The following is a 19,584-nucleotide window of genomic DNA, read 5'->3' as shown; positions in this document are numbered from 1 at the left end:
ATAGGTTTGTTAATTCATCACCAACCTAACCACGGTTAACCATAATGAATGAGAGGGACACGAGTGGCAGGAGAAACCACACCGAAACAAGTGACAAAAAAGGTGACACGACATTTGCCATCTTCTGAATGCTCTGTGTCAGTGAGTTGAAGACACCCCCCCCCCCCCCCCAACAATTGGAGCTATTGATGTCGACATTGCTGACGAAGGCTTGTACTGATTTGGATTTGGGTAGAATAATTCACACATATCCTACTCGAGCACAAGTTGATGCACATAACAAAGCTGTCATTGAACAATATCAAGGGCAAGGAGTGTGAACTTCAGAAATGCGTAATCAGGATGTGCTAGTGAATACAACAAGAAATACTGACAATGTATGCTTGGACAACATTGTATTAGGTGTTATAAGCAAGACCGGAGGATTACAAAAGAAGTTGGAAATTTTCAGTGGAATGAGAGTTAAGCTTTGCTCAAATATTAACATGAAATAAGGAGTTGTGAATGGTGCAATGGTTACTGCCACTGAAACTGTTCGGCCTTTATCCTATCGTGATCAGATGTATGACACCAGCATTCCATCTGTTCGTATCTACTTTGGCAGAGATGGAATTCATTTAATCAGTCCACAATCAATACAGTTTTAGGCACTCCGAAACTTAAGGATGTTTAGTGAACCAAGCTGTTTTAAACCTTTCTAAAGGCCAGGAATATGTTGCATTAAGTTGTGTCAGCACATTGGATGGATTACGAATAGAGCGACAGCTATGGAAAGGATATATTGCTGCTCACCGTAAAGATGACACATTGAGTTGCAAATTGGCACAACAAAAAGACTATTACACATTAAGCTTTTGGCCAAAGCCTTCATCAGAATCCACACGAGCAAGAATATTTCACACACATATGACCACTATCTCTGACTGGTCTGGCCAGAGCAGCCAGAGATAGCAGTCGTGTGTGTGAGATGTGCTTGCTTGTGTGGATTCTGATGAAGGCTTTGGCCGAAAGCTTAATGTGTAATAGTCTTTTTGTTGTGCCAGTCTGCAACTCAACGTGTCATTTTAATGGTGAGTAGCAGTATATCCTTTCCATAATTGTTGATATTCAAACCTGAACTTTCCATTATGAATAGAGCAGCTAGATTGTTCAAGAATAAAGATTACAATGTTGCTAACATTTGTTTTATTTAAAAAGCTTTCAGAGATTTCACAATAAAAAAAGTGGAGGTATTACACCCTGGTACTATGAATAAAAAAGGAGCATCAACATTGTCTGGGTGTAAAAGTCACTGTCTTGTTGTGACAAGTACAGCATTTTTTGTGAAAAAATTTTGCCCATTTGTTTTCAGTAAGAAATCACATTTACTTTAATCTTTCATTTTTGTTTTAAGTATCTCTGCAACTCCTCTTTTGCAGTAAGAGTATCTTACACATATGCCGACAAAGCAAACTTCTTTACTTTTGCTGGTACTGGAGATTTGTGGAATCTGATGAAGAGTTGCCTTTTTGTGGCTCATACATGCCTCTTTCACTGTAATTCTTTGACATGATTGAAAAAATTCCAAAACTTTGTAATATATCGTTTTGCAAATCCATGTCAGTGTGAGTCCTACTCTAAAGGTGCAAGTATATTGAAAAAGCACCAAATGTTCTGATATTGAAGGTATTTGAAGTATTTCATTGAATTGAAGTGCTCTGCCCAAGTCACTCACTCTTGATCAGGTGATTTGATAAAGTATTTCCATATATTCAGGTATTCTTTAGGCAAGGGAACATTGAATCTGATCTGACGTTGTGTATCCTCGATTCTGTGACCAGCCTCGGTTCTGATTGAGAGTTGGCAGTTCCCTTTGGAATCGACCAGTGGGGAGCTATTAAAATAGCAGTGCACTGACTGACTGACTGACTGACTGTCTGTCTGTCTGTCTTACCTCTCCATGATTTCATGTCTCTTACCTGAGATATCATGTTCTATGACAAAATGGTGGCCAGAGAAAAGTTGCTACATCATGGCACCTCTGGATAATTAACTTCACCTCCAAGTGCAAATTGAGGTGTTTCCATAAAAGTCCTATTTCAGAGGCTTCTTTTTTCTGAGGCATCTGACTAAGTTGCTGTAATAATGTAATTTTTCATGGCAGCAGAGGGTTCAGTATAGGTGATCCCTCCAGTTCTAATATTTTAAAAGGGTCACTATAAATTAAACACTAATCTATAAGATTTATAGTACTAGAATAATATATAAACCATGAGAAGAGAAATTAGTTCATTCATCAGTGTGATATCACTTCCTCCAATTCAAGCTATTTTTCCCTTCTCATACAGCTGTTTGCACTAAACTGTATTTTGGCTTTCAGCTGATACTAACAATTTTAACTGTGTATGCCAATGAGTATCTTTGAACTGTTTTAGTGATCAAGGGCAATGAGAAGGCTACTTTTCTTTTTGCCGCAGTCAAAAGAGCATGAACTGGTAGACATACATAAAAAGCATTTCACAGCACTATATTTAGCATATGACAGGGACAGTTCAATCATGAATAATCACACAATGCAGCGACAATGTTGCCATGTTGATCAGTCATAAAAGGCATATCTTTCAAAGCAGTCTTGTGGATACAAAGAGACAGAAATGGTCTCAACAATTCTCTTAAAGTGTTATTGCCTGGTTTTGCTTCATCAGTAAACTGGGTTCTAAACAAAAATGGAGAGTGATTAAAATTCTTCTGGGTATTATGCCGTGTCATTGCTAATAAACTAACAACAATAATAAACTAAAACCAAGTTTTCGGCCGAATTGCTATGGCCTTCCTCAGGGCATGACTGGTTTTGGATGGGGATAGGTGCTTCTATTTATTACAGACTACCAATGTCTGACGTCACTGTTGTAAAACTTTTAATTGGCCCTCTAATATGATTGGCTAGTCATGACATAAGGGAAGACGGAAGGAAAGAGGCTATTCGTGGATGTCCATGTCATCAACGATTGGTAGCTGTCCGCCAATCAGCGTTCAGCTTCCGGTCGGCAAGTTTTCCTCCTGGTGTGCGTGGAAGTGGACTGACAGTTGCTCTACAGCTGTTTGTGCAGATACAGCCGTGTCCCATGTAGCTTCTGCCTCGCGACCGCTCATGGCCCGTTGGACCGGGATAGCCAGCAGCCAGGATGCCGGGAGTTTGTAGCCATCTTCTCTGTCGATGTTGTTAGGCTGCTTAATAATTTCGATCACCTCCCGTATTTTGCATTCTCGCATCCATGATTCTTTCGCCAGTACTCGGGCTTCCTGAAACCTGATAGGTTGTCCACAGTCACAGTGGTGTTCCGCTATCGCCTATTTATTATGTTGTTGTAATCGTACATAGCGTTGGTGTTCTGCTACTCGTAAGCTGACGGATCACCTTGTTTCTCCTATGTAGGCAGCTCTGCACTCACACCGTAGTTTGTAAACACCTGCAGTGTTAAGATTGTTGACTACATCCTTCGTGGAACCTATCATTTTGTGGATCCTGTGACTGCTTCAAAAAATCGGTTTGAAACCTCGGCGGCGGAGGATGTTGCCTAGCCGTTCACTGACGCCTTTTACATATGGTAAGTGTACCAGTGGAAGCTTCTCTTCTTTGCCTTCTTCTCGTGTTCTGCTCCCTTTGGTTTTAGCTACCTTTCTTATGATGTTGTCATCATAGCCATTGGCACAAAATGTGTGTTGTAGCTCCTTTAATTCTTCTTTGATGTTATTTTTGTCGCTTATCCGGTAGGCTCAGGCAGTTAACGTATGCGGAACTGAATACTTTTGAGCTGGGTGGTGGTGGCTCTCCGTGTGCAGGTACAGATAAGTGTGCGTTGGTTTCCGGTACACTTTGTGTCCCAGTTTACCTTCGGTAGCTCTGTATACTTCCACATCTAGAAATGGCAAGGTACTATTGTTTTCAGTCTCATGTGTGAACTTTATATTTTTGGGTAGGCTATTTAAGTGCTGGAGGAAGTTTCCCAATTTCGCTTCACCGTGAGACCAGATAACGAACGTTTTGTCCACAGATCTGACAGTAAAGACAACAAAATGACAGTACATGTGATGTTGTATCCTGTCTACTCGTCAATTGTGGTGTGCCTAGGAAACCTACCTTTTCGGATCGCTAGACAACAATTCAAGCAAATCGTATTAATGATTTTATTTACAGAAAATAAATGACAATATTTAACTTTGAGAAATTTACAGTGATGTGTCGCAAGCAAAGGTCAACATGCAACACAAGCAGTCTCTTCGGTATATACAGTTCATGATACAAGGAGTAATACAGTTCCTAAGCCCCTGCTGTGGAACTCTGCAACTGGCTAGTCTTCAAACTGGGTCGTGGCCAGGCGACACAGCGCTTGTATCCTCTTCATGTCATGGACACTGCTGTTGGTTTGTCATCCTAGAGAAGGGTCGGTCCGCATGCAGTTGGCTGATGTCTTCTTCACAGCCCTCTCTGCTCTAATGTTCCCTACCAGCACTTGACTTTGTTGGAACATGTTAGATAATGGTTTCTTCTTGTGCTACATGTCTGCATATCTGTAATTGCTGTGCATTCACCTCTAGTTATAAGCAGTTACTTAAGACATAATTATACCTATTAGGCTTTTAGCACCTTCTTCCATGTGCTGCGACACATTTGAGAGATTAGGTGTAGTAGCATTTGCAGTTACTTTACCATAAGTGTCAACTAATGTCTGAACAAGATCCAAAAAACCTTTCCTCCTATGATGCCATGTGCACACAATCACGCAGTTATCATGAATTATGTCCAGAGCAACTTTAGGAAGGCGTTTCTTGTTCAAACAAGACTCTTGTGTATTAGACATGCATAGGTGACCACCCGTTACTATGAGCATTAATTTCAGTACACAGTAAACAAAATTAACTTTCTACTCACTGCCATCCACTATAGGGTTAAATACCATCCAAACTGAACTTTTAAGATCAGTTTCAGGCTGTGTGCTTCTATATTCACTACTGATTAATTTTTCTTTCACTTCCCTTTTCTTAGTATGCTTACTTTCCTTTCCCAACCATGTTTAGTTTACGTATTAATTGTCTGCGATAAGAAAAAATGGAGAAGCCATGACACTCCATTAAGCACTGCTCACCTCGGTGCTCATAGATGGTAGCTTACAACGGTGGTCAGTGCCACCACGAACCCCTAGGCTGCAGCACAACAGTGCTTGTGCATAGCACTGCCCAGCCCATGCAGTGACGTCATGGGCTCCCTCAGTGCATCTGTGGTCTGTGCGCAAATCTGCTGAACCCATAGCACATTGGTGCTTACAGCATTGCTCAGCCCATGTGATGACATCACTGGCTTGCTTCATCAGAGACTGTGGTAATCTATTGCAGCTGCAGCCAGCAGGTCAGGCTTCTGATCATGATTGTGATACAGACTATTTCACAGATACCTGATGACTGTATTTTGATATTGCTATATAGAATGGAAGAGAGACTTTTTTAACCAGGCAGATATTGTCTTTGGGAGCCACAACATTGATAAAATTTATCAAAATAAGAATTTTAATTCTGCATGTTGGCAGACACACTAACAAAGACTGCCAAATGGGTTGTACAGCCTGCATACAAAATTTCAAGAAATGTTTTTAAAACCATTAACAATCATTGAATACTGGTGTTGTTTATAATGAATGTTGTTTTTCCAGATTAAAGGACAAAATCCAGGCTATGGAGCCACGTGTACTGCACTTATTCTTTCTGCAGTAACTATTATTAAAGAACATGACAAAATGCCTTTCAGGTAAGTTTTTTTACTCTTGAAGGTTTCAAAACATTACATTCCCTTTGTAAATAATGACATGTTTTTTTTTTTTTTCTGAGCAAAAGTGACTTTTTTTCAGTTTTGGATTCTGTTTCTGATAAAATGTGATAAAAATTATGGATAACAATTATAGGTCAGATTGTTTTTCTAAAGAAAAGATAACAACCGCCATAAATAGAAACAAAATTTCACATTTTAATAGCTCAAAAATTCTAAGGCTAGTTTTTTTATTTGTGGCTACGTTCTACCTGTGGATCTATTTTTACTCTCCATCTTGCATGTGTATGATCACTTGCTGCCCAGAAGTGATTTAGGAGCCACTCTGTAGCAATTCTGGGCATATGGGTGTCGCATTGTCCTGCTGGAATTTCCCAAGTTCATGGGAATACACAATGGACATGAATGGAGGCAGGTGATCAGGCAGGATGCTTATGTATGTGTCACCTGTCAATCGTACCTATCAGGCGTCTCATATCACTTAAACTGCACACACCCCATACCATTATAGACCCTCCATCAGCTTGAACACTCCCCTGCTGACATGCAGGGCCCATGGATTTGTGAGGTTGTCTCCATATCCGTATACAACCATCCACTCAATACAGGTTGAAATGAGACTCGTCCGACCAGACAGCATGTTTCCAGTCATCAACAGTCCAATATCGATGTTGACGGGCCAAGGCGAGGTGATCCATTTTTTATCACAGCATGAGATTTTATCCAGGGTATAGTTACTATAACCTGATTTTCCATGCGTACCAACTGAGTAGCCGATTTGGATAGACTTGTATAGGTTGGGTTCTCATTATGTAAAAGTGCACACTTGAGGCTGTGTTGTAGTATATTTCCTTACACCCAGTTTCATTAGCACTCCTTGTACATTCTTAGACAAAACAAATTTGTTTTCTTATGTGAAGAATGGCAAAAAAATTATCTTTTTTTCTGTTATGATAGATTGTGATTTTTCAAACTCAGTAACAATAATTGTTTCTCAATCAGCCCAGAAGCTAATAATTTAACTTCTTTGAGAGATTTGTATTTTGAATGAGATAGTTAAATTTGTCTTGATTGAAACTGGGTGAAGTTGATGACGGTCAGTCAAAATCACGGTCACTTTTGCTTGGCTATAGTTTGGTCTTCAGCAGCTTATTCATCTTCCTCTTCAGATAACTCTGGGAGAAAGGTAAATATGGGAACAGGTATCTGTGGTGTCACAGCCAGACACCACACTTGCTAGGTGGTAGCTTTAAATGGGCCGCGGTCCATTAGTACATGTCGGACCCGCGTGTCGCCACTGTCAGTGATCGACACGCATGTCTGACATGTACTAATGGACCGCGGCCGATTTAAAGCTACCACCTAGCAAGTGTGGTGTCTGGCTGTGACACCACAGTATCTTCTCTCAATATTGAATAGGGCTTTAGCATAGTCTAGGTTGGAATATTCAGTTAATGTGCTTATTTCTATTGATTCCCTTTGAATTCACTGAAATAAGAACATCCTTGTGGTTTATTTGTCCTCGCCATACCATTGGCAATCTAAATTTCATGCATTTCCATTCGCCACTTGACCACTGTCGCAAATGTTCTTTGCAATGTGTTGCGCTCAAAATGGGGAGCCCAAGCCATGTCTTGATCCCAGTTTTAATTTGTAATAGGTGAAATATACTCTTCATACAAAGTTATTTACATGTTTCCTTTGCTGAGGAAATGTATACTCACCACAAATGTGTGTGAGAGAGAGAGAGAGAGAGAGAGAGAGAGAGAGAGAGAGAGATATGTCATTATGTACAAGAGAGTTGAACTATCCACTAAGTCCTTACTGGAGTAGTTGTTGTGTCAACAATATTTTGAAAAAGATAGATTGTTACTCATCATGTAGTAGAGACCTTCAGCTGCAGACATACACAATGAAAAAGACTGTGAAAAGGAAAGTTACTACTCACCATATAGCGGAGATGCGGAGTCACATACAGGCCCAAGAAAAGGCTGTCATAAATATAGCTTTCGGCCAGGAAGGCCTTCATCAAAATCACACACACACACACACACACACACACACACACACACACACACACACACGACTGTTTCTCAGACAACTGAGGCCACACTGCAAGCAGCACCAGTGCATGATGAGAATGGCAACTGGGTGGGGTAAGGAGGAGGCTGGGGCAGGGAGGGGGGGAGGGATAGTGAGGTAGGGGTGGCAGACAGTGATGTGCTGTTGGGAGCAAGCAGGTACAAGCTGGAAAGAGAATTGGGCCGCTATGCACAGTCGGGGAGTCAGATAGATGGCAACAGAGAAGGGGGGAAGGGGGTGGGGATAGTGGAAAAGGAGAGAAGTAAAAAGACTCGGTGCAATGGAGGAATTATGGCTGTGTAGTGCTGGAGTTGGAACAGAGAAGAGGCTGGATGGGAGAGGACAATGACTAATGAAGTTTGAGGTCAGGAGCGTTACAGGAAAGTTTGTACCTGGTCAATTCAGAAAAGCTGGTGTTGGTAGGAAGGATCCGTATGGCACAGGCTGTGAAGCAGTCATTGAAAAGAAGGATGTCATGTTTGTCAGTGTGCTCAGCAACAGGGTGGTCCACTTGTTTCTTGGCTACAATTTGTCAATGGCCATTCTTGTGGACAGTCAGCTTGTTGGTTGTCATGTCCACGTAGAATGCAGCAAGGTAGTTGCAGCTTGCCTTGTAGATCACATGACTGGTTTCACAGTAGCCCTGCCTTTGATGGGATGGATGATGTTTGTGATAGGACTGGAGTAGGTGGTAGTGGGAGGAACCATGGGACAGGTCTTGTATCCAGGTCTACCACAGGGATATGAACCATGAGGCAAGGGGTTGGGAGCAGGAGTTGTGTAGAGACTAATGATATTGTGTAGGTTTGGTAGACGGCAGAATACCATTGTGGGGGACGGAGGGGTGGGTTGGAAGGGTAGTGGGCAAAACATTTCTCATTTCAGGGCACAACAAGAGGTTGTTGAAACACTGGTGGAGAATGTAATAGTTGCTCCAGTCCTGGGTGGTACTGAGTTACGAGGGGAATGCTCCTCTGTGGCCTCATGGTGGGACTTCGTGAGATGGTGGGAGACTGGAAAGATAAGGCGATTTGTTTTTGTACAAGGTTGGGAGGATAGTTACGGTTGTGGTGTTTCACTATTTGCCATCTGCAGTTTGATTGTGGTAGCAATAACTGTTTCAGCTACAGCTGCAGTTTTGTACTGATCATCTTTATATACTCCTTGACAACATGCAATATTGAGGTTACTTTGGCATAACAACAATAGCTTTATCATTTTAAGAAAAACCTTGATTTAAATAATTCATAAAATGTTTGTTATTTGTATAGGTCTAAAGCAACTCAGTGTGTAGTGTCTGTTACAATAATCATTATATTCCACATTTTAAGTTGTGTATTCTGTACAGAAGGTGTGCTCGAACAGATCTGTATCGTTCATGATACTATGGAGCTAATAACATTAGAGGAGATTAAACTGTTCACAGTAGCTTGCATAACAAAACACATTTGCACAGACAGCAAGCTGTGTGTTGTTGAAAAACATTATTTCAGTCAAAATGTATAATGTAAACTGACTGATAACACAATAAATGCAATTATGGTAGAGGGTGTGTGCCATTCTGTTCATTCGTTAATGCTTCTGTTAACAACTTGAGAACACCTGCTACACTAAACGTTTTATTATTGTTGCTCTCAATGCTTTATCTTCTTCCAAATCTTTCAGTGTTATTGAATAGCAGTGAATGGGGGAAGCCAGACAATGATCTGACTACACTTTTGCCAAGTCATCAACAGTGTACCAAGGAAACTGTGGCTTGTTTTGTTTCACAAGTTCCAAGAGCTCTGTCTCCCCCATATCATCCTTAACATGCAAATTGTGGTACATTAACCCAAATGGTGACATATTAACCAGTGAAGTGTCACCTTATTTTTTGTTGTTGGTGGTGGTGGTGGTGGTGGTGGTGGTGGTGAATCTTAACAACTGAATGAAATGGGGCATTATCCACAATAGATACAGGTGGCATGTTTGTTTTCCATTAATTGTCCCTTGAACCAATTAAAAAAGCTCTAGTAATTCAGCTCTTTGAATGAGTTGCTTGATTTCTTTGACTTGTAAACAAGAAGACACTTTGGTAAAGATCCAGATGTAGTTCTAGTGTGTGGTAATGTTTGCACTTTGCTATTCCTTAGGTTTTCCCGGCAATCTATTGACGTGTTTAGTTCAACATGTTTGCACCTTGTTTCCCAAAACAAAGTACCTCAGTTAATATTGTCGCCAACCTAAATTTTATATATATATATATATATATATATATATATATATATATATATATATATATATATATATATATATATAAAAAAACAAAGATGATGTGACTTACCAAACGAAAGTGCTGGCACGTCGATAGACACACAAACATACACACAAAATTCTAGCTTTTGCAACCAACGGTTGCTTCGTCAGGAAAGAGGGAAGGAGAGGGAAAGACGAAAGGATGTGGGTTTTAAGGGAGAGGGTAAGGAGTCATTCCAATCCCGGGAGCGGAAAGACTTACCTTAGGGGGAAAAAAGGACGGGTATACACTCGCGAGCGAGCGCGCGCGCACACACATATCCATCCACACATATACAGACATATATATATATTACATATATTAGAATGATTGTCATTAATCTGTGTTTCATCTAACAAGAGAATGTCATCAGTGGATACTTTTATAATGTCTCAACAATTGAGGGCTCCTTGCAGTGATGCCACTTCATTACATAACAGTTCTGTGACTGTTATTTTCTTTGCCTCTGAAACAAAGGTATTGCACAACTGCTAATAAAGAAGTCTTCCTGCCATTTAATAATCTAACCCCACGAACAGTAACATACAATTGTTTGAGGTGAATGTTCAGTTTTTTCATAATAACCGTGTATGAGCTGACAAACTGCGTGTTTCTGAAATATGTCAGAATTCATAACTCATTGTTATGTCTTCCACATTACTGAGTGTCCACATCTTAGATGAGCTTCCCTTATCTTGTTCTGCACTCTTTCTCCTTTGCTAACCATCAATAGGCTGTTTTTGTGTACCTTCAAGGCATCTAGATTTCACTACACTATCATTGTTAGGGGCACTACAGTCATTTCATTGCCTTTCTCTTTTGAAAGATTCGCACAAGGAGGACACACACTCTTGCACCTGACCATACAAAATATGAACAGATTGCTGAACTTTCCATTTGGCAACCAGAAAAAAATCCACATTGAAAATGGGTCATTACAGTTACTTTATTGACTGCAAATGAAATCAGCTTCTGACTTGCAATGGGCACCTAAGGTGACAGAGGAAGGCAGTATGACAACAGTGTGCAAAAAGATGGAATTGAGAGCATTCACTAATTGGTTGTTTCTTTGGTGACTGCCCTGTAAACAAGTTGCCATCAATTCACTTGTGTGTGTGTGTGTGTGTGTGTGTGTGTGTGTGTGTGTGTGTGTGTGTGTGTGTTTGTTTGTGTTTTATGCATTTGCCACAAAATCTACACTTCCTACTATGAAGGAATTAGTTTGACCACTATTGCATACACAATTAGCTCCACATCCTCCTTTAGTGCTAAGGCTCCATAACTGCCATTAATCACCTGGCAGCAGCTCCATGTACATTTTTAACTCTACATGTTATGTGATTTTAAACGAGGGCTGCTACTACATTTAGACCCATCTGGAACATTGCCTTGGTGCAAATATGTGGATGCTCTAGTATTTTTCCTGAATGTGTTTTCAAGATATGTTTGCCAAACAATTTATTGTGTTTGAACCGGTCAGCACACTATCATGAGGGGTCTAAAGCAGATCATTCATTCATCCTGCCAAACTCGACCATTCAAGCTATACAGTGCATATACATAACAAATTAACCAGTCCAGACTGTCCATGGCAACCTACTGCGCCTACAGAAGCCAGGAAATGGTGTATGATTATGCTGGGTATCAGGTAATTCATAGTAACAAGTTATCAGATGTAACAGTGAAGCAAACAGGTACTGAAAATTTCTTTGGTCCAGGATGCTGCCTTCTTTTCAGTATTATCTCACTGTTGAAGTGCAGAGCAGTGCATCAGTAGGAAGAAACATGACTTGAATTAAAGTATAAGAAGTTGATAAAATAAGCTACAGAGCTGTTGATTGATGTGAGACAATCCAACAGCACATGCAACCTTATTTTAGTACATGAGTAGAAGATACTAATGTCATAAAACTTGTAAGACTTTGTAAACAGTCAGCCCTCCTTGGTAAATTATTAGAGAGTAACTCTAGTGTTCTCACATTGGCTGGCTCGTATAAATTTTTTTGAGTGATCAGCCAGCCAGCAGTACATTTCTGATATTTACTCTGTCTCCTCTTCTTGTCAATGTTTTTAATAGTTGTAGCAAAATGACCGTATTTGCACTTTGTGGTGTGGATGAAAGTGAGTAGTAATTTTTGACAGAGAATATATTTTATGCTTTTATACTTCCGTAAAATAAAATTTTTACACGTTTTAACCAAATATATCGGACTATTTTAACATGGGTGTTAATAATGGGCACATGCAACACACTTGTTTTTTCTTATAAATCAGACACTATTACTCATATAGTTGTTACAGACCTAAAAATGTTTAATTTATTCTTATTATCTGGTTTTGCATTTCAGTGGTGGTGTGTTTACTCCAGGTGCTGCATTTGCAAAGACTTCATTAATAGAAGAACTGAATAAACATGGCCTCACATTTGAAATAACTTCAACAGAAGAGAAGTGAGGTTCACTTTATATATGCATCTACTTGTTTGGAATTTGTATGCATTTATCAATTTTTTACTGATCTTGTCATCAAGAGAGGGTGCAGAAGCTTAACATTTTGTCTAAGGAAGCTGAGAGCTATTTTATTCACATGGATAATTCTTATATTTTGTACTGCTTGTAGTTGAGCTCTATTAATAAATATATCTCTGATAAATAGTCAATATTTTATTCTCCTAGTTAAGTGCTCTAAGCAGTTGGTCTCTTGTGGTTTCATCATGTGGTAAACAAATGTCTTGGTTGCCACCCCCATCCCCCCTTTTCAACTATGAAGAGCCCCAGAAACCAAATCAATGGACTCTGAGCAATCTCCTCAGCAGCACAGTTTAAACATGTCTCCAGCTATTTACCAACCGCCCTTCTTTTTTTTTTTTTTCCGTGTGCCTCACAATAAAATGTGACCATATGGCAAAATATAGTGATGTGAATTGTCCTGTTCCCTTTCACAACTGTTATGTTTTTATGCATGCAGTGCTAGTATCCAGTGTATAATTTATTTGTTATTGTGACTAAAGTGCTGCAAATCTCTGGATGCTAATTTACTAAACCTCTGCCATGAAAGTTATGTCTTTCTCTGTGCTGATAAGTTGGTTCAGTTAGCTATTGAAGATACATAATCAGTATTTGGATAGACAGTAACAGAATTAATAAAATATGTTTATTTATTTATTTATTTATTTTGGGGTAATGTTGTGATTACTCAGCTCCATAAGAAAGGAGACAGTATGTAAAAATCTATAGACCTACCAGCCTTCTCTTTTTAATGTACAGGTTTTGCATTAAAATTATCACCAACTTCAAAATCGTTATTTAATCAAGTAAAGAGATACTTTATCATCGAAACTATTCTTAGCCTTTCTAGAGAAAGTGTTTAGGTCCTTAAACTGTGAAAATAAAGATGAAATACATGTTACTGGATCATAGGTGAACACCATTTTGTTCATGATATCACACTATTGGCCTTTAGTATAAATAAACTTCAACAACAAATGGAACAACTTAATCGTACAAGTTTGACAGAAGTCTCAAAATAAATTACAAAAAGATTAAAATAATTGGTAATGGACACAAAAGAACGGAATTAGTAGAACTTAACAATGAACTTGTAGAAGGAGTTCATTTTTTTAAATTCAGGTCATTGGAAGACACCTGGACTGACAGGAAAATAAGTAAATAAATACCCACCAATGGATGTCAAGTGGCTGACAGTGTCTGAAATGGAAAAATGTTGAAAATGCTTCAAACTCATATTGTGAAATTTTGATTTGTACATTTCAGACTGCTCCCTTGAGCTGCCCAGTGCAGAAATGAAAAATCAGATCTATTGTAGTTTACGATTACATAGGTTTCCATACCGTTTGTATTGGCTCCAGCTCATTTCATAAGCTTTTAATGCAGTAGAAACACTCAGAACATGGTAGTCTTGATGTATGGATTTGTGGATAGTTGAGTCCAAACACAGAAGAGCTTACTTACACAAGATTGTTGGAGATGAAACAGAGTACACTTTTAGTTCAAGGCATCACTGATGTTGATTTATGGTGACCTTATGGCATAAACTTGAGGAATGAAAACACATCAGTTTCAAATAAAACACACCCCAATATTGACCTCTCTGCTGGTGCAAAAATTCATGTCTTAGTTGATAGTGGGTGCTAGTCCCTTTTCAAATACCTCCTCAGGTGACTGATACGATAATGTTCTTCATATGTGACTGATAGGATAATGTTCTTCATATACGGTTGGAAATTGATTGGAGAATGTTCTTCAGATACGGTTGGAAATTGGTGATACAAAATACACAGGGCAAACCAAAATTAACATAATTATTACTTCTGTACCCAGACTAAGTGGCCAGTATTTGCAGGCCAAGAATTGAAGATCCGATGTGAAAGAAGGCAACGAGATATCATCTACATTATCCTTTCCATGACTATCACATTGAGTACATTCAAATCAGAAATTTCTGGAAGTTTGAGTAGATACAAGTTATATGTCAACTAGGTCTGCAGATGATGAAGAGACTAAAAGATTGTATGATGGGATAAAAGAAATTATTAAGATAAATGAAGGAGAGGAAAATTTAATTGTGATTGGTGACTGGCATCTGATAGTAACAAGAGGAAGAGAAGGAAAAGTGGTAGGAGAAGATGGACTGGAGGAAAGTAACGAAAGAGGAATCCACCTGAAAGAATTTTGCACAGAGCATAATGTGATCATTGTTAACACTTGATTTAAGAATCATGTAAAAAGGTTGTGTGTGTGTGTGTGTGTGTGTGTGTGTGTGTGTGTGTGTGTGTGTGTGTAAGTGATCTGGAGACACAGGAAGACTTCAGATTAACTATATTATGGTAAGACAGAGATTTCAGAAGCAGATTTTAATCTGAAAGACATATCCAGGGTCATATATGGACTCTGACTGTAATTTGTTGGTTATGAAGCAAAGATTAAAACTGAAGAATTTGAAAAAGTCTAAAATTAAGGAGATGGGTCTTGGATAAGTTGAAAAAACAAGAGGTTGTTGGGAGTTCCAAAAGGAGCCAATGAAGTAGTTTCATGAGATAAAATGGTGAAGGCAGCAGAGGATCAAATCAGTAAACAGATAAGACCTAGTAGAAATCCTTGAATATCATGGGAAATACTGAATTTATTTGATGAAAGGGGAAAATATAAAAATGTAGCAAATGAAGCAGGTGTATGGGAGTACAAATATCTAAAAAATTAGATTGACAGAAATTGCAAAATGACTAAGCAGGAATAGCTAGAAAACAAATGTAAGTCAATAGAAGCATGTATAATTAGGAGCAGATAGATACAACCTACGAGAAAATTAAAGATTCCTTCGGAGTAAAGAGAAGTAGCTGTGGATGGATGGATTTTACTTTCATTCCGATTGATCCATAGTGAGGAGGTCCTCCAGGATGTAGAACATGTCAGAAAAACAATATATGACAAATATTTACAACTAAAACAAATAAGCTAATGTACCATTCCACAGGTCGCAAGTGGAATGATCGTCATTTTGTAATGAACACTATATGAAAGTCATTTTACAAATACTAATGCACTGAATTTAAAATAAAAAAGTTTTTTTTATTATTTATTAGGTAAAAAACGTGTAATACAACTACTATAATACTTATTAGATTGAACACATTACTGCACTGAAATGGTGCAGAAGTTAGATTGTACTTACTCTTACTTACTTAAACACACACACAATGAACACATTATGGTTTGAAAAAGTGATATATTTTTAATGACAAATTTCATTAAGGAATAAATATGTTGGGAAGCAGTAGTTAGTATCCCTAGTTCCCTAAACAGGCTTCTGCAGGATGTTCTTGAGTTCACACCACATATAACTCTCACTGCATGTTTTCGTTCCTGGAAAACTTTAGGTTGGCTTGATGAATTACCCCAAAAAATAATCCCATATGACATGGAATGAACTTAAGCGTAGTATGCCAGCTTTTTCATTTCTATATCCCCTCTGTCCCACGCAATTCACATTGCAAATAGAGATTTGTTAAGACGCTGCAGCAGTTCGGTGATGTGCTCCTCCCAGTTGAATTTATTATCAAGCTGTAATCCCAAGAATTTAACACTGTCCACTTCTTCTATCTGCTTGTCATCGTATGTTAGGTATATACTCGTGGGACACCCCTTCCAAGTTCTAAACTGCATGTAGTGTGTTTTTTCGAAGTTTAGTGACAAATAATTGGCTAGGAACCAGTGATTAATATCCACAAATATTTTATTAGCTGATCTTTCTAAGACTACACTTGATTTGCTATTTATTGCAATGTTTGTATCATTGGCAAACAAAACGAACTTGGCATCTGGTAATGTTACTGATGAAAGGTCATTAATATACACAAGAAAAAGTAAAGGCCCCAAAATGGAATCTTGTGGGACCCCAAATGTAATTAGTTCCCAGTTGGATGATGCCTGATAGCTTGATACATGTATCTTTCCTAATAACACCCTTTGTTTCCTGCCAGAGATATAAGATTTGAACCATTTTGCAGCATTTCCTATTACACTATAATATTCTAATTTAGTTAAAAGGCTATTGTGATTCACAAAGTCAAATGCCTTTGACAGATCACAAAATATACCAGTTGCCTGCAATTTTTTGTCTAATGAATTAAGAACATTTTCACTGTAAGTGTACATAGGCTTCTCAATATCAGAACCCTTTAGAAATCCAAACTGTGACTTTGACAGTATGTTATTTGAGATAAGATGGTTATAAAGCCGATTGTATGTAACTTTTTCTAAAATTTTTGAGAATGCTGGCAACAGTGAAATTGGATGGAAATTTGATGCCATTTCTTTATCTCCCTTCTTAAGCAGTGGCTTAACTTCAGCATATTTCAACCATTCAGTAAATATTCCACTGATAAACGACTGGTTACGCAGATAGCTTAATATGTTACTTGTCAACTGTCGAAGCTGCGTTGGTAAAGTACCGGAACTTCAAGCGCTGATAGAAAGCACCGAAGCTGAAATCGTTATAGGTACAGAAAGCTGGCTTAAGCCAGAGATAAATTCTGCCGAAATTTTTACAAAGGTACAGACGGTGTTTAGAAAGGATAGATTGCATGCAACTGGTGGTGGAGTGTTCGTCGCTGTTAGTAGTAGTTTATCCTGTAGTGAAGTAGAAGTGGATAGTTCCTGTGAATTATTATGGGTGGAGGTTACACTAAACAACCGAACTAGGTTAATAATTGGCTCCTTTTACCGACCTCCCGACTCAGCAGCATTAGTGGCAGAACAACTGAGAGAAAATTTGGAATACATTTCACATAAATTTTCTCAGCATGTTATAGTCTTAGGTGGAGATTTCAATTTACCAGATATAGACTGGGACACTCAGATGTTTAGGACGGGTGGTAGGGACAGAGCATCGAGTGACATTATACTGAGTGCACTATCCGAAAATTACCTCGAGCAATTAAACAGAGAACCGACTCGTGGAGATAACATCTTGGACCTACTGATAACAAACAGACCCGAACTTTTCGACTCTGTATGTACAGAACAGGGAATCAGTGATCATAAGGCCGTTGCAGCATCCCTGAATATGGAAGTTAATAGGAATATAAAAAAAGGGAGGAAGGTTTATCTGTTTAGCAAGAGTAATAGAAGGCAGATTTCAGACTACCTAACAGATCAAAACGAAAATTTCTGTTCCGACACTGACAATGTTGAGTGTTTATGGAAAAAGTTCAAGGCAATCGTAAAATGCATTTTAGACAGGTACGTGCCGAGTAAAACTGTGAGGGACGGGAAAAACCCACCGTGGTACAACAACAAAGTTAGGAAACTACTGCGAAAGCAAAGAGAGCTCCACTCCAAGTTTAAACGCAGCCAAAACCTCTCAGACAAACAGAAGCTAAACGATGTCAAAGTTAGCGTAAGGAGGGCTATGCGTGAAGCGTTCATTGAATTCGAAAGTAAAATTCTATGTACCGACTTGACAGAAAATCCTAGGAAGTTCTGGTCTTACGTTAAATCAGTAAGTGGCTCGAAACAGCATATCCAGACACTACGGGATGATGATGGCATTGAAACAGAGGATGACACGCGTAAAGCTGAAATACTAAACACCTTTTTCCAAAGCTGTTTCACAGAGGAAGACCGCACTGCAGTTCCTTCTCTAAATCCTCGCACAAATGAAAAAATGGCTGACATCGAAATAAGTGTCCAAGGAATAGAAAAGCAACTGGAATCACTCAATAGAGGAAAGTCCACTGGACCTGACGGGATACCAATTCGATTCTACACAGAGTACGCGAAAGAACTTGCCCCCCTTCTAACAGCCGTGTACCGCAAGTCTCTAGAGGAACGGAGGGTTCCAAATGATTGGAAAAGAGCACAGATAGTCCCAGTCTTCAAGAAGGGTCGTCGAGCAGATGCGCAAAACTATAGACCTATATCTCTTACGTCGATCTCTTGTAGAATTTTAGAACACGTTTCTTGCTCGCGTATCATGTCATTTCTGGAAACCCAGAATCTACTATGTAGGAATCAACATGGATTCCGGAAACAGCGATCGTGTGAGACCCAGCTCGCCTTATTTGTTCATGAGACCCAGAAAATATTAGATACAGGCTCCCAGGTAGATGCTATCTTTCTTGACTTCCGGAAGGCGTTCGATACAGTTCCGCACTGTCGCCTGATAAACAAAGTAAGAGCCGACGGAATATCAGACCAGCTGTGTGGCTGGATTGAAGAGTTTTTAGCAAACAGAACACAGCATGTTGTTATCAATGGAGAGACGTCTACAGACGTTAAAGTAACCTCTGGCGTGCCACAGGGGAGTGTTATGGGACCATTGCTTTTCACAATATATATAAATGACTTAGTAGATAGTGTCGGAAGTTCCATGCGGCTTTTCGCGGATGATGGTGTAGTATACAGAGAAGTTGCTGCATTAGAAAATTGTAGCGAAATACAGGAAGATCTGCAGCGGATAGGCACTTGGTGCAGGGAGTGGCAACTGACCCTTAACATAGACAAATGTAATGTATTGCGAATACATAGAAAGAAGGATCCTTTATTGTATGATTATATGATAGCGGAACAAACACTGGTAGCAGTTACTTCTGTAAAATATCTGGGAGTATGCGTACGGAACGATTTGAAGTGGAATGATCATATAAAATTAATTGTTGGTAAGGCTGGTACCAGGTTGAGATTCATTGGGAGAGTGCTTAGAAAATGTAGTCCATCAACAAAGGAGGTGGCTTACAAAACACTCGTTCAACCTATACTTGAGTATTGCTCATCAGTGTGGGATCCGTACCAGGTCGGGTTGACGGAGGAGATAGAAAAGATCCAAAGAAGAGCGGCGCGTTTCGTCACCGGGTTATTTGGTAACCGTGATAGCGTTACGGAGATGTTTAATGAACTCAAGTGGCAGA

General features: G+C 39.2%; 1 protein-coding gene across 1 annotated transcript in view; it reads left to right on the top strand.

Moving 5' to 3' along the window:
• The window catches only part of LOC124612603 (saccharopine dehydrogenase-like oxidoreductase), a 78,393-nt gene extending 65,584 nt beyond the window's left edge, over nucleotides 1–12,809 (top strand). The window contains exons 9-10 of the mRNA XM_047140893.1: nucleotides 5,688–5,782; nucleotides 12,506–12,809. Of these exons, the coding sequence (XP_046996849.1) occupies nucleotides 5,688–5,782; nucleotides 12,506–12,611 (201 nt within the window). The 3' untranslated portion in view covers nucleotides 12,612–12,809. The remainder of the gene's footprint in view (nucleotides 1–5,687; nucleotides 5,783–12,505) is intronic.
• The last annotated feature ends 6,775 nt before the right edge of the window (nucleotides 12,810–19,584 follow it).

The sequence above is a fragment of the Schistocerca americana genome, chromosome 4 (genome assembly GCF_021461395.2).
Source record: "Schistocerca americana isolate TAMUIC-IGC-003095 chromosome 4, iqSchAmer2.1, whole genome shotgun sequence".
Taxonomy (NCBI): Eukaryota; Metazoa; Arthropoda; class Insecta; order Orthoptera; family Acrididae; genus Schistocerca; species Schistocerca americana.
The sequence above is the reverse complement of the archived record's forward strand: the minus strand, read 5'-3'. Positions and strand labels throughout refer to the sequence as shown.